This window comes from Bubalus kerabau, chromosome 17 (genome assembly GCF_029407905.1).
Source record: "Bubalus kerabau isolate K-KA32 ecotype Philippines breed swamp buffalo chromosome 17, PCC_UOA_SB_1v2, whole genome shotgun sequence".
Classification (NCBI taxonomy): Eukaryota; Metazoa; Chordata; class Mammalia; order Artiodactyla; family Bovidae; genus Bubalus; species Bubalus kerabau.
The window spans coordinates 65397930-65414010 of NC_073640.1; the positions used below are offsets into that span (position 1 = coordinate 65397930).

Consider the following 16081-nt stretch of genomic DNA (forward strand, 5'->3'; position numbering starts at 1 on the left):
TGAGTTTTGAGAAAATACTGTTGAGGGCATCAGCACAGCTCTTTAACCTGCAACCATTGCACCTACAGACAGAAGGACCTTGAAAAGCTGAGAAGACCGACCTCTCCTGTCCTCTGTCTCAGGAGAGATTCAGGAACAATCAATTCCTACCTGGAGACCAGCCTGTGAACTTATTTCTTGATTGTTCTCTTATCAGAGAGCTCCTAAACCTCTGCTCACACAGATGACATGAGCTGACTGACTTCCCTGGTCCAAATCCAGCTAGATCAACCCTGCGGCCTCTCCTTGGACTGAAGCCAGGCCTCAGCTCTCACAAATGGACGAGAAGCCACATCCTGAACCTGGGCCTCCCCTTAGAGTCCCCTGGAGCACTTCCTACAAAGCACACTGATGCTCCACAGGACCAAGAGAGAACTCTGTGGGGAGAGCACTGGTGGCCTACCATTGGCCACATGATCCTGATGGGCACCACTTGGCTGAAGATTCTTTCTGAGCCATTTCAGTGAATAGAAACCCCTGGAGTTCAAGTCCCCACTCTAAGAGGATATGAATCTGCAGGTCTACAGTGGGGCCATGAAATGAATCTTTAGCAAGTTCCCTGTTTTTTCTGATGTTTCTTCCCCCAAACCCACATTCAGGAGCCCTGAGGTCAAGTCCTCACACTCACCACACCTGAGACCTCTCTGTAGGGGAGGATTTAAGGGGGAATTTCTGAGAGAGGTCAAAGCTAGAATCAGGCAGGGAAAGTACTTGGGGTTCAGCCTTTATACATGACCCTGGGTGAAGTGCTCTGGGTTCCCCAGGCTGAGTGTGGATTTCTCCATTCAAACCAAGACAAGCAGGATTCTGATGGGCTTTGTCAGGGTGTCATTGAAGGGGGCCTGTGAAGTAGAACCTGAGGTTTAGTAAAACTGCTGATCTCGAGGAAGGTGGCTTTCTAGTGCAGGTGCTCACAGGACTGGCTGGTGTGAGTTCAAGGACCTGCAGGCTGCCTGCTCCCCAGTCAGATGCTGAGGCAGCAAAATCAAGGAGCAGCTCAGGGAAGCTGTCAACAAAGCTCTGTATTGTATACAACAATACTCTGTATAATCCTTTTAGAATCATCACAGTGTCTGAGTAGCTACAAAATGGGAGAGGAGATACAACATAGAAATGATGGAAAATATATGAAGGTAAGAAAGGTTTAAAGCCAGCAAGTAAACTAATTTCCACATATGCCATCTCTCTGTGCTACCAAATACTTTATGGTCTCTTCACTACAACCTTAAATAAGGTGGGAGAGGTTAATGGTGGTGGTAGATTAAACACTTCATTCATTACAATCAACTGAAACACTAAAAACCATTCACTTTTATTAATAACCATGTATTAATTTCACACATAGTTGAAATAAAACCTTTTACAAATTACATACAGATGAGAAGCACAAAGAAAGATATTCATTTTCTCATATAATGATGTAAAGATTGGATTTTTACTGCTTACAAAACATAGCCTAGGAAACACTTAGTAAACATGATATACACTAGTTACATGCCTTTTCCAGGAAGGGTTTCTAATACATTTCTAGGTTATCACAGAAGCTGTCCTAACATTGTCAAGTAATATTCATGACTTGTGTTGATATTATAAACATATATCAATATTGCCATGAACTGTCATTGTGTTCTGCTTACAAATCAAGTGATATAACTACTGAAAATTTAGAACCACCATCTGTCTTACTTTAATACATGGAAAGATTCCACGATCACTTACATCATGACAACTCCAGGGATATTTCACATCAATGACAAACACCCCCATTTAGATGGTCATTGTCCATTTTACATTACAGTATCCTTCATCTTCTAATGGAGAATAGATAGAAATGGTTTCAACACAATATAAAAAGGCTAATTTTTGAAGCATAAACCATCAAAAACCTATGTATTCATTCACACTAGAAATGAAAAACATTATGCATTATTTGAACATTGAATTACATTCATTTTGGTTTTCAAATAATCCAAATCATGTGATTATAAACAAGGATACATTGCTAATAATTTTAATTTTTGAATCATCAATCTTCATCTCATGATACATGCTAATATACCCATTTTCTATGTGTTTTAACTATGGATTGCTCTCTACAGTAATTCTCCTTCATAGAAACTTCAGAAAAGAGGATTGATGAAAAGCTTTCTAGTATGTAGTCTCTGATATTTATTTTTGATTTTTGATTAAATACCTTTCTACATATTTGTGACATCATTTCCATAGGTTTCTTGCATAAACTCTTGTGTTTTCTGATGCATGTTTAGGGCGCATCACTTGTTCCATTACTAGGGTTTCTCTCCGGTGTGTGTTTTCAGATGTTTAGTGAGATGACCATTATGACTAAAGGCTTTGCCACATTATGTACATTTATAAGGTTTCTCTCCAGTATGAACTTGCAAATGTGTAGTAAGAATTGAGTTCTGATTAAAGGCTTTGCCACATTCTGTACATTTATATGGTCTCTCCCCAGGATGGATTTGCTGATGTTTAGTAAGACTAGAACTGTTAATAAAGGCCTTGTCACATTCTGTACATTTATAACGTTTGTCCCCCATATGAATTCGGTGATGTTTAGAAAGATCTGAACTCGTATAAAAGGCTTTGCCACAGTCTGTACATTTGTATGGTTTCTCCCCAGTATGGATTCGATGATGTACAGTTAAAGCTGAACTTCGAATAAAGGCTTGGCCACATTCTGTACAATGATAAGGTCTCTCCCCAGTATGAATTCGCTGATGTTGAGTAAGAATTGAGTTGTGATTAAAGGCTTTGCCACATTCTTTACATTTATAAGGTTTCTCTCCGGTATGCATTTGCTGATGTTGAGTAAGACTTGAGTTCTGATTAAAGGCTTTGCCACATTCTGTACATTTATAAGGTTTCTCTCCAGTATGAATTCGCTGATGTTGAGTAAGATTTGAGCTCCGAGTAAAGGCTTTGCCACATTCTGTACATTTATACCGTCTCTCCCCAGTATGGATTTGCTGATGTTTAGTAAGATATGAACTTGTAATAAAGGTTTTGCCACATTCTTTACATTTGTATCGTTTCTCCCCAGCATGGATTCGATGATGTTCAGTTAAAGTTGAACTCTGAATAAAGGTTTGGCCACATTCTGTAAAATGATTAGGTCTCTCCCTAGTGTGAATTCGCTGATGTTCAGTAAGACGTGAGCAACGGATAAAGGCTTTGTCACAGTCTTTACATTTATAAGGTTTTTCTCCAGTATGAATTCGCTGATGTTCAGTAAGATATGAACATCGGATAAAAGCTTTGCCACAATCTTTACATTTATAAGGTTTTTCTCCAGTATGAATTCGCTGATGCTGAGAAAGTGTTGAGTTGCGATTAAAGGCTTTGCCACATTCCGTACATTTATAAGGTTTCTCTGCAGTATGCATTCGCTGATGCTGAGTAAGAAATGAGTGACGGATAAACGCTTTGCTACATTCTGTACATTTATAAGGTTTCTCTCCAGTATGAATTCGCTGATGTTGAATAAGACTTGAATTGTAAATAAAGGCTTTGCCACATTCTATACATTTATAAGGTTTCTCTCCAGTGTGAATTCGCTGATGTTGAGTAAGACGTGAACGACAGTTAAACGCTTTGCTACAATCTGTACATTTGAAAGGTTTCCTTCCTGTATGGATTTTCCAATGTTTACTTAGATTGGATGACTTACTAAAGACTTTCCCACATATCTTACACTTGTTTTCTTTCTGTGGATTCTGAATAGTCTGCTTTTGAATAAATTCTGAAGACAGATTAGAATTTTTACCATATTCACTACAGTTATAAGTCTTCATTCCAGTATGAGTACTCTTACATAGAGGAAGACCTGATATCTGATAAAAGATATTTCTACATTTATTACTTTTAGAATCCTTCTGTGAAGATTCAGGTCCCTGATGTTTCATAAGTAAGTCTCGTTCAACTTTACACCCAGTTTCATTGCCTGAATACCCTCTCACTCCATCATAAATATTCTGGTAATTATTGGGGCTGGAGCACTCACTTAAGGCCTGACTCATTTTATTACACATGGAAAGTTGTTCCGTATTAACCATATCATGATATGTATTGAACAATGATGGTTGGGTTATATCTCTTCCATTATTATCAACATTATACATCTTGGAATGGAGAAAAAATATCTTTTGGGGGAAGAATAATGACCCCCTGCTCACGGATCCCTCAAATTCATTATATTGTGGGTTTTCCCCCTCATTGTTAAATTTCTGGTGTTCAGACACGCTTGAATGTTTGTTTAATCTAAGCCTATATTGAGAATTTTTTGAACAAGTATTTGCAGTAGAGACTAGATTATCTTCCAAATTTTCAACGTTTCCCTTCAGAGAACATGTATGTCTCAAAAAATGATGTAAATCTTTTCTTAAAATCTTATACTTCTTGGCAGATGTTGAAGACTGAAATTGGTGTTTTTCCCAATTCGACTCATGTTGCTCATATGTTTTTGCAGTAATGTTCGTATTATGTGTAACTGTCTCAATTTCTTTATATGCATATAAATATCCTCTCTGTCTTTCATATGCCCTCATATATTCCCAGTTTTTCATTAAATTTAAGTTTCTGAGGTGAAATCTTTCATATATTTGTAGGTTTGCTTTTGAGAATAAATCTTTTAACCCTGGATTTTTTGGCATCAAATTCTGGGTATCTTGTGGAGACATAGCTGAAAGGTACCAAGTAATAAGTAATTTTACCTACTATTCTCAGTGAACATCCTCAAAGATTTAGAGCAAAATTGATGAACCCTTCACTTGTTTAGAAATTAAAAAAATAAATAAATAAATAAAATAGAACACCATCAACAACATAGGATAGAATAAAAATAAAATAGAGATGGAAGGATCAAGGTGTCAGAAGACTAGGCAGACATGGAGTTCATCCCTCCACAATCACATCAAGAATACATCAGAAATGGAACAAAATGCACAGATCCCAGCTGAACACTAGCAGAGGCCCTTGGAAATCTAAAAGAGCAAGAATGGGAACAAGAAAAATTTCTGCTTTGCCAGGTAGGACAAGAGAAAACAAGGGAAAGGAACAGGAAAGAAGTGGGATGGGACCTCCAACTCTCGGGGGATCAGAAGAGAGGAGAGGTCTCCACACCTGGGGAAGCTCCTCACTGAGGGGGAGAGCCCAGCTGGGACAGAAGGGAAGCCTCATTTTCTATGGGAAGAGAACACGGCAAGAGTCAGAGGTAGCAGGACAGAGTGAGACCTCTACACAGGGTACTGAGCCCAGCCCTGCCCACCCAGCCTGAGAGGGTGTCCACTGCTGCAGACAAGGGCTGGGTACTGGGATGTGGGGTTTGAAGAGCAGACCCAGGCAGAGGACTGCTGTGGCCTGTGAGGAGACATCCTGAGGAGATGGGAGGGAGGGAGGAGGTCTACACATGGGAGTGCATGTGGAGGAAGCCTGAACCACCACAGAACAGAGCACCGTTAGTGAGTGATGCCAAAGAAGAAGCCCATTGCAGTCTCTCGCCCCCTGTGCTGGCCCCTGCTCACCAGGCACTAGGAAGGGCTCCCACTGAGGTGGACTCTACTGAGCCTCCAGCCACTATCTTCTACCATGTATTTCCTCCACATATCATAGACTCCTGTGCTCTGGGACAGCCTTAGGAACAGCCACGTGTGAGTGGGCCAATTGTACAGATGGAGGGAAAGCACAGCTGAACCCGAGTAAGGAAAAAAAGCTGAAATCTCTTGTATCAGTTACACAAACCACGCTTTTACACCCACAACTGGCTTTGTAACTTCACCCCTACAGAGTATCTGAATGGACAACCAGGGCTCCCCCAGTCATGGCAGGTGTAGCTTTAGCAGCTGTAGCCTTTGTACAGGTATACAAGGGGGTAGGGCCAGGCCAGAGTCTGAGCTGCCTCTATTGCACCACAGCGGGTCCAGCTCCATGACAAATGAAATTCTGGGACCTGGGTTCAGGGGATCTATGCTGGTGACCTGGTGAAAACAACATCTGAGAGACACCAGGGTCATGTCCCATCATGCCCATGGTTAAGGTGGGGCCAAGTGCAGTGCCAACCAGGGTCACATGAGAGCTCGCACAAGGCATGAAGTTGATACACAGAGCACACCCCGAGGTGAACATCCCCAGAGGAGCAATCCTCAGTGGCTTCTCTCCCAGTGGGTGTGCTGCAATCCCACCTGCCTCGACCACAGATCACCATCACAGAAACAGATCTGGGGGCTCTGTTCCACCAACCAGGGAGCAGACCCCACCACAGATAGGGCAGTGACAACCACAGAGCAAAGGGGAACTCCCCTCGATATCCAGCTCAGGCTTCGGTCACAATAATATCAAACAAAATCCCCTTCAAGGGGATAAGGGCACAAGTCTCTGGACCAACCTCACCCCCAGGGGACACACACCAGAGCAAGAGCAACTAAGATCCTTCAGCCTGCAGAACAGAAACCACAAACACAGAAAATATGACAAAATGAGAGGACAAAGAAGTATGGTTTAGAGGAAGGAGCAAGATAAAAAGCTACAAAAACCACTAAATGAAGAGGAGACAGGCAATCTAATGATTCGTTTTTGCTTTAAGTCGTATTAAATGGAGACACCAAACATTTTCAGACATACTAGAATCCTTTAATTCTTTAGGCCACTTCTTACCACATGTGTTTTTATTTGAGCATGTTGTATTAGATGTTTCAATCTAAAAATAAATGATATTGATGCAGATTTAATCAGAAAGTGATGACATGAAGGAAATGGCAACCTATTCCAGTATTCTTGCCTGGAGAATCCCAAGGACAGAGGAGACTGTTAACCTACAGTCCATGGGGTTGCAAAGACTTGCACATGACTGAGGTCCAAGGAGCGGTGGCTGCGTGGGCGCAGAAGGGCCGAGAGGAGCTGCTTCATGTTCAAGGTCAGGAGGGGCAGCAGTGAGGAGATACCCCTCATCCAAGGTAAGGAGCAATGGCTGCGCTTTGCTGGAGCAGCCGTGAAGAGATAGCCCACGTCCAAGGTAAGAGAAACCCAAGTAAGAAGGTAGGTGTTGCAAGAGGGCATCAGAGGGCAGACACACTGAAACCATACTCACAGAAAACTAGTCAATCTAATCACACTAGGACCACAGCCTTGTCTAACTCAATGAAACTAAGTCTTGCTAGGTGAGGCCACCCAAGACGGGCTGGTCATGGTGGAGAGGTCTGAACAGAAAGTGGTCTACTGGAGAAGGGAATGGCAAACCACTTCAGTATTCTTGCCTTGAGAACCCCATGAACAGTATGAAAAGGCAAAATGATAGGATACTGAAAGAGGAACTCCCCAGGTCAGTAGGTGTCCAATATGCTACTGGAGATCAGTGGAGAAATAACTCCAGAAAGAATGAAGGGATGGAGCCAAAGCAAAAACAATAGCCAGTGGTGGATGTGACTGGTGATAGAAGCAAGGTCCGATGCTGTAAAGAGCAATATTGCATAGGAACCTGGAATGTTAGGTCCATGAATCAAGGCAAATTGGAAGTAGTCAAACAGGAGATGGCAAAAGTGAACATCAACATTCTAGGAATCAGTGAACTAAAATGGACTGGAATGGGTGAGTTTAAATCAGATGACCATTTTATCTACTAGGGTGGGCAGGAATCCCTCAGAAGAAATGGAGTAGCCAAAATGGTCAACAAAAGAGTCCAAAATGCAGTACTTGGATATAATCTCAAAAACGACCGAATGATCTCTGTTCGGTTCCAAGGCAAGCCATTCAATATCACACTAATCCAAGTCTATGCCCCAACCAGTAACACTGAAGAAGCTGAAGTTAAACAGTTCTATGAAGACCTACAAGACCTTTTAGAACTAACACCCAAAAAAAGATGTCCTTTTCATTATAGGGGACTAGAATGCAAAAGTGGGAAGTCAAGTAACACCTGGAGTAACAGGCAAATTTGGCCTTGGAATACGGAATGAAGCAGGGCAAAGGCTTCATAGCAAACACCCTCTTTCAACAACACAAGAGAAGACTCTACACATGGACATCACCAGATGGTCAACATCAAAATCAGATTGATTATATTCTTTACAGCCAAAGATGGAGAAGCTCTATACAGTCAGCAAAAACAAGACCGGGAGCTGACTGTGGCTCAGATCATGAACTCTTTATTGCCAAATTCAGACTGAAATTGAAGAAAGTAGGGAAAACCACTACACCATTCAGGTATGACCTAAATCAAATCCCTTATGATTATACAGTGGAAGTGAGAAATAGATTTAAGGCACTAGACCTGATAGAGTGCCTGATGAAGTACGGATGGAGGTTTGTGACATTGTACAGGAGACAGGGATCAAGACCATCCCCATGGAAAAGAAATGCAAAAGAGCAAAACAGCTGTCTGAGGAGACCTTACAAATAGCTGTGAAAAGAAGAGAAGCGAAAAGCAAAGGAGAAAAGGAAAGATATAAGCATCTAAATGCAGAGTTCCAAAGAAGAGCAAGGAGAGATAAGAAAGCCTTCCTCAGCAATCAATGCAAAGAAATAGAGAAAAACAACAGAATGGGAAAGACTAGAGATCTCTTCAAGAAAATTAGAGATACCAAGGGAACATTTCATGCAAAGATGGGCTCGATAAAGGACAGAAATGGTATGGACCTAACAGAAGCAGAAGATATTAAGAAGAGGTGGCAAGAATACACAGAAGAACTGTACAAAAAGATCTTCACGACCCAGATAATCACGATGGTGTGATCACTGACCTAGAGCCAGACATCCTGGTATGTGAAGTCAAGTGGGCCTTAGAAAGCATCACTACAAACAAAGCTAGTGGAGGTGATGGAATTCCAGTTGAGCTATTCCAAATCCTGAAAGATGATGCTGTGAAAGTGCTGCACTCAATATGCCAGCACATTTGGAAAACTCCACAGTGGCCACAGGACTGGAAAAGGTCAGTTTTCATTCCAATCCCAAAGAAAGGCAATGCCAAAGAATGCTCAAACTACCACACAGTTGCACTCATCTCACACGCTAGTAAAGTAATGCTCAAAATTCTCCAAGCCAGGCTTCAGCAATACATGAACCGTGAACTTCCAGATGTTCAACCTGGTTTTAGGAAAGGCAGAGGAACCAGAGATCAAATTGCCAACATCTGCTGGATCATGGAAAAAGCAAGAGAGTTCCAGAAAAACATCTATTTCTGCTTTATTGACTATGCCAAAACCTTTGACTGTGTGGATCACAATAAACTGGAAAATTCTGAAAGAGATGGGAATACCAGAACACCTGATCTGCCTCTTGAGAAACCTATATGCAGGTCAGGAAGCAACAGTTAGAACTGGACATGGAACAACACACTGGTTCCAAATAGGAAAAGGAGTACTTCAAGGCTGTATACTGTCACCCTGCTTATTCAACTTCTATGCAGAGTACATCATGAGAAACACTGGGCTGGAAGAAGCACAAGCTGGAATCAAGATTGCCAGGAGAAGTATCAATAACCTCAGATATGCAGATGACACCACACTTATGGCAGAAAGTGAAGAGGAACTCAAAAGCCTCATGATGAAAGTGAAAGAGGAGAGTGTAAAAGTTGGCTTAAATCTCAACATTCCAAAAACGAAGATCACAGCATCTGGTCCCATCACTTCATGGGAAATAGATGGGGAAACAGTGGAAATAGTGTCAGACTTTATCTTTTTCGGCTGCAAAATCACTGCAGATGGTGACTGCAGCCATGAAATTAAAATACGCTTACTCCTGGAAGGAAAGTTATGACCAACTTAGATAGCATATTCAAAAGCAGAGACATTACTTTGCCAACAAAGGTCCATCCTTTCCAGTGGTCATGTATGGATGTGAGAGTTGGACTGTGAAGAAAGCTGAGCACCAAAGAATTGATGCTTTTGAACTGTGGTGTTGGAGAAGACTCTTGAGAGTCCCTTGGACTGCAAGGAGATCCAACCAGTCCATTCTGAAGATCAGCCCTGGGATTTCTTTGGAAGGAATGATGCTAAAGCTGAAACTCCAGTACTTTGGCCACCTCATGCGAAGAGTTGACTCATTGGAAAAGACTCTGATGCTGGGAGGGATTGGGGGCAGGAGGAAAAGGGGACGACAGAGGATGCGATGGCTGGATGGCATTATCAACTTGATGGACGTGAGTTTGAGTGAACTCCGGGAGTTCGTAATGGACAGGGAGGCCTGGCATGCTGCAATTCATGGGGTCACAAAGAGTCAGACATGACTGAGTGACTGAACTGAACTGAGTGACTAACACTTTCACTTCTGGTTCTTTGTCCTGGGTTTCTGACATTCTGGACTAATTCTGTTCTCAGTTGTCACCAAATGTAATACATGTACAGTAAATAATCTCTTTGCTGCCTTAGTTGAAGAAAAAAAAAAGTGAGGACATATAGGACAAAGTTTGGGGACACTGATAAGAAACAGGGTAAACAGTAATTAAATAAGAAATGAATCTTTAAAAATATGGTTGGAACTCTATTCAGTGGTCTGTGGAGATCTAACTGGGAAATAAATCTAAAAAAGAGTGGAGATATATATATATATATATATATATATGTAATTGTCTTTGCTGTATAGCAGCACAACATTGTAGAACAGCTATACCCCAATAAGACCGTTTTAAAAAGATTTCTTTATATAATCTACAAATCATAATTCTTTGCAACAACCATTAAAAATATGGTGGAAAATATGTAAGTTCTTATGCCAATTTATTTGAAAATTCTTTCAGTTAATTGAATATATTAAATTATTTTAGCATTGAGGAATTGTGGCAAATACACTTAACATATTTAACATGAGTTCATATAAAGAAAAGAGAGACTTTGAAGTAAGCCTGAGATTTGCATTCTTTCATTTTAGGGGTTTTCCTTCATGCAGTGAAATTATTTGAGTTTAAATTTTATAAGGTCATATTTGTAGCTTTCAGTGTTTTAGAAATTATAAGTCAGAAACAAATCTGTCCCCACTATTCCTAGAATTTTGGCAGTGTGTCTACAACTCCACTCACACACTTTTGTCTCAAAGAGTAGAAACAAACTTTCAAAGGAGTGTCATAGAGTTATTCAGAAATGTGCAGAGTTTTCCTATGACCCCTAAGAAATCAAACAGCTGTCAATTCATGCAGGTTGTCACAGACCAAGAAGAGAAGTTCAGTTCTCACTGTGAATGAGAAAACTAATCACTGGAGGTGAATTCAGAAATGATTCAACAGACAGAATGGGGCAGGCAATATCTGTCTATCACAGCAACAGAAATAAATCCAGAATTCTCCAAAGCATTTCCACTGAAGCAGATCTTCCCAAACCACATGACAAAGGATGATTTCCTCACTGATCCTTGGACCTCTCACCTGAGTCATCGGCCCCATGTATTCACATGTACCTGTGTATATGGCTGTTGTCTCAACTTTCCTTATATTCCTGGGATACTTCATTTGTTCCAGAAAGGTGACCAGGTCTGGCTTAGAGACCACAAAACCTGCTTATCAGAAAAAGAAATATTTTTTTTGGTAGAAGATTCATCAGTTTCCAATATAATACATATTGGTGAGAAGAGAAAGTGTGCTTAATACAGCCTAGAGAATGATTTCCCCAAATACTTTACTGAAAGCAGCTTTATAATACTACAAATACATAAAGAACAGATCCTGAGATTCTGGTCAAGTACTACTAAGGCAAAAGTAAGTAGTGGACATGTGATTTGAAGAGGAGGGTACCACTATTTAATACTACGAAACTTATACAATTACCACTAAGCTAGACTGAAGGAGGCAGACTACATCGAGGAAGCAAAAGGTTACAATCATATTGAATCATAAAGCCTTTTTTCTAAACTCATAAATTCCCATTTTCCCCTAGAAAGCAGGGATCTGAAATTATTGTGGGAAAGAGAAGATTTCAGAAGACATTTTAGAAATGATGGAACCAAAACCCAGATAAGGGATTCTGGAAGGCAGTTATCCTCACCCAAGGAGGCCAGGTTCCTGTAGTTCTGTAACATCACGTCCCTGTACAATTCCCGCTGACCGAGGTCCAGGCATTCCCACTCCTCTTGGGTGAAGTCTATGGCCACATCCTGGAACGTCAGCCGTCCCTGAAATACAAAGTGCCATGTGGCTGTGGGAAGACTTCCTAATGTGACCCAAGATGAAAACACCAAGTTTGGAGCACTGGTTTTGATCTAGGAGAGTGGCTGGTATAACACAATAACGTAATTTTTACACAGTAATATTTTCTACCGTATTTCCAACCCCAAGAAAAGAGAATGAGATATGATCCACAAAATATTCAGTAACTATTCTGATCTAGAAGAGAAATCATAAAATAATTAGATCAACATTGGAAGATTTATTTTTGAGTGTTGTACTCATGCAACCCAGGATAAATTGTTTATCAAAGAAACAAGAAATATTTTTAAAAAGCAGATTCTGATCCAAGAATTCCAGAGGGGGAGCTGGGGGGCAATGTGCCAGATTTTAACAAGCTTATTTTCACCAGTTATGTTGAAAATTTTGCTCCATGAATGACCATTTTGAACAGCAATGAAGTAGAATAGTAAGGGAAGAATCCATACTTAACTTTGAACTTTAAGTGTTTTACAGATTTTACAGGTCTAATAGCCTGAGCAGCAACAATTTAGTATATACCATATATCTTTCTAACATCTTTTATAGAGCCTTGAAGGTACAATAAAAGTCATTTAAAATCAATAATATTGCTGTTCCACCTTTCTGCAATATCTAACAGACATCTGTTAAATGGCAGAGCTTAAATCTACTTCAGTGTATGTACTCTAGACTTTAACTAATAAATCAGACAAAAACACAAGGACAACTCTAATAAAAATTTATAGAAGTTTCTCTAATTGTGAAGAATGTAAAAAACAGGAAAAATAATTGATCAAATCATGTTAACATGTTCATGCATACAGACATACTCTAAAATGTGACTATATACTTATTAAGAGTAAGAGAGAAAACTTTTCATGTCAATAAAATCAGGATAATTTTTAACTGGTTAGCAATATACCTATCTATGGGGATGATATTCTTTTTATTTTTGTAAATACACAAGAGTACAGATATACACAATGATATAAAATAAAACAGAGCTCTGGTTTACTGAAAATCTGTATCATTTGCACAGTTTTATTTTAAAATTTAACACAGTTGAACATAGATTAGCACTAATATGATTCTTGTAAACATTGTGGAAAGTACAAAAATGTGATGAGACTATGTTTGTGATGGGAACGTGGAGTGTACTGGAAATGATCAGAGCTGGACTTAAGTGACAAAAACCTCCGCTCCCAAAACACAGCATCTCTGCTAAACACAAGAGTGTTCATTTTCCAAAGCGAAGAGAAACTAAGAGCATATGGATTTTCTCCATTAACTGTGGTAGTTTAGGCACATTCCTCACTTCTTTGTTCTAAGGCCCTTGTTAAAGCCTGTCAAGTACAAATTGGCACTTATCAAGAGCATTTACCAGCAACTGAACAAAAACACGGAGAAGGCGGTGGCTCCCCACTCCAGTACTCTTGCCTGGAAAATCCCATGGGCGGAGGAGCATGGTAGGCTGCAGTCCATGGGGTCGCTAAGAGTCGGACATGACTGAGCGACTTCACTTTCACTTTTCTGCATTGGAGAAGGAAATGGCAACCCACTCCAGTGTTCTTGCCTGGAGAATCCCTGGGATGGGGGAGCCTGGTGGGCTGCCGTCCATGGGGTCGCACAGAGTCGGACACGACTGAAGCGACTTAGCAGCAGCAGAACAACAAGGGATTCCCCTGGTGGCTCAGAGGGTAAAGAGTCTGCCCGCAATGTGGGAGACCTGAGTTTGATCCCTGGGTTGGGCAGATCCCCTGGAGAAGAAAGTGGCAACCCACTCCAGTATTCTTGCCTGGAAAATCCCATGGACAGAGGAGGAGCCTGGTGGGCTACAGTCCATAGGATCTCAAAGAGTTGACACAACTGAGCAACTTCACTTTTACTTGCTTTTTATGCTACTGCAGCTGACAGTCCCGACACTCTGTGCTCCAGGAAACTAGTGCAAAAAGTCTTTAGAGAGTTAGATACTTTCAGGAACTGATCTCATGATGCCAACCCTTGCTTCTCCTCTTATCTAGAAAAACAGTAGAAACATTAAATCCCTTCATGCAGACAGCAGCTCCTGGCGACTAGCAGAAAATCTTATGTAAAATGGGTGCTTGATTGAACTGGACTCCTCCTTCAGCACAATCTTCTATATTGATCTCCCCACACTGCCTCTTTGGAGTGGTCTCTCAGAGCTATTTCTGAGAGATATCAACACTCCTCATTTTGTCCCAAACAAAACTCGCAACTCTCCCATTGTGTGTCTTTTTGGTGGACAAGACAGGAAACGATATGAATTTCATAGCATGGGAATCTCATAGCAGAACCTGAACCAGTGAACCTCTGAGGTCACAGGGTAAGAAGTACATGGAAGAATGCATTATAATTGCCTGGTGTTTTGACAAAATTATGGAAACCATGATCTGAATCTATCATGAAAAAATGTCAGTTTTAAGCAAATTTCACTTCATATATACCTCCCCTGATCTGTAGCCTAATAGTACATTTAATTAGTATGTCTTTCTTATCAATATACAGGATGGTCTGTCCTACTGTTTTTATTTCTGAAAATTTTCTGAAAAATTCTAGACCATCGAGTTCCAAGAGTATTTTCTTACTCCTGTTCTTTAGAGCTGAATTGCATCCACGTGCAAACTCATCACAGCATTTTCCCTACTTCCCTAGGATCCCAACACCAAATCACATCCTAGTGGGAATCTCAGATACCAGTGCCTCCCCGTGTTGATCTCTCACAAAGGGAATATATATTCAACATTGAACATCACTAATTCATGTTGAGAATTCATCACGTTCTATATAAAGCCAAAATACAAACAATGGAGAGCAAGCTCTGGTCCCTAAGGGAGAAGCAGTCTAAACAGCCCGTCTTCACTATTGTAAGAAAAGGAAAAAATAAGAAGGTGATAACAAACTGCCCAAGCAGAAAAATTAGAAGCAGAGAATAAAGGTTTGCAGGTTCTCAGTCCAGGCATTGCTGGAGGAAAAGCAGACACAGCCCCAGACCCAGGACAGGACATTTACCTGTGAAGCTGCCATTTCATCTTCTTCCTCCTGCTCTGCCTCTTCTCTGGGGATGTTTTTGCCAAAATCTTGGCTCTCTGCGCACCAATGCCAAACAGAAATACAGAGACAGAGTTATGGAGGAGAAATAAAGTGGCTGTGTTACTTTGCCAGGCAAAGGGGGAACACAGTAGGCTAATGGTTTAAGAACTGAACCCCCCTCCCTGGTGAGTAGGAGAGTCATATAGTCAGGCAGGAGTAGGTGATGAGGATCAAGGCAGTAACAGTCTTATATTCATTCTTGGCAAAGTTTCAAAAGGGTGGGGTTGCTGACTAGATTAGGGTGTGTGAAGGGTCTTAGGTGATCTGGTCTTCAAATCTTGACAAGCCTCAGCGCCTTTGATCTTGCCTCAGGTGGTTTGATTACCTCCTCTGATTAGCAACTCTTTCAAACTGAGAGAAGGTCTTGGGGGCTGGAGTCTTGCCTATAAGAAACTGGGAACAAAAATGCCTCCAGGCCCAGGAGTCTTACAGGGCCCCATTAGGCATCAGTTTTATGTTGCAAACTCCCCATCCGTATGTTGAGAAAATAACTTCAAAGGCAGAAACTCAGTTCTGCAACCTGCAGCTGATGCAGTAAAAAAAAAAAAAAAAAAGGAAAAGTTTCCTTGCTTCTCTCACCCTTTTCTGGGCTCTTCTTTACTTTTTCTGTTCCTGACCTGTAGTTGACAATCAAGACTAACCGGATATGCTAATCACATCCTGTATTTGATGCTCTCCTTTCAGGCATTCTCTTTGTAGAACACTCCTGCTAGTTCTTTCTTTTTGCATTACAGAGAGGGGTTTTTGTTGTTCAGACTCCCAGTCATATCTCTTTGCAACTCCATGGACTGCAACATTCCAGGCTTCCCT

At 40.9% G+C, this 16081-nt stretch overlaps 1 protein-coding gene across 5 annotated transcripts; it reads right to left on the reverse strand.

The window, feature by feature from the left end:
* Positions 1-1326: 1326 nt before the first annotated feature.
* On the reverse strand, positions 1327-16078 carry LOC129631320 (zinc finger protein 93-like). Of its 5 annotated transcripts, none has more exons than XM_055552256.1 (5): positions 15913-16042; positions 15191-15267; positions 12021-12147; positions 11437-11535; positions 1327-4738 (listed from the first exon to the last, which is right to left on the reverse strand). In XM_055552256.1, exons 1-5 carry the CDS (start codon positions 15998-16000, stop codon positions 2400-2402), a joined length of 2730 nt encoding a protein of 909 aa, XP_055408231.1. In that variant the 5' UTR covers positions 16001-16042; the 3' UTR covers positions 1327-2399. The 5 variants fall into 5 exon arrangements, with proteins under 5 accessions (XP_055408231.1, XP_055408234.1, XP_055408235.1 ...); XM_055552259.1 differs by having other exon boundaries at positions 3282-3452; positions 11437-11532; positions 15913-16075; XM_055552260.1 differs by lacking the exon at positions 1327-4738 and adding an exon at positions 4762-6751 and having other exon boundaries at positions 11437-11532; positions 15913-16075.
* Positions 16079-16081: the final 3 nt, after the last annotated feature.

Bases quoted from the DNA above. Each gene is read 5' to 3' on its own strand.
- LOC129631320 (XM_055552256.1), bottom strand. From the start codon at position 16,000: ATGCAAAAAGAAAGAACTAGCAGGAGTGTTCTACAAAGAGAATGCCTG. The intron at 15,268-15,912 runs GTTAGTCTTGAT...ATTGGTGCGCAG, and splicing joins GGATGTGATTAGCATATCCG to AGAGCCAAGATTTTGGCAAA. The intron at 12,148-15,190 runs GTAAATGTCCTG...TTTGTATTTCAG, and splicing joins ATGAAATGGCAGCTTCACAG to GGACGGCTGACGTTCCAGGA.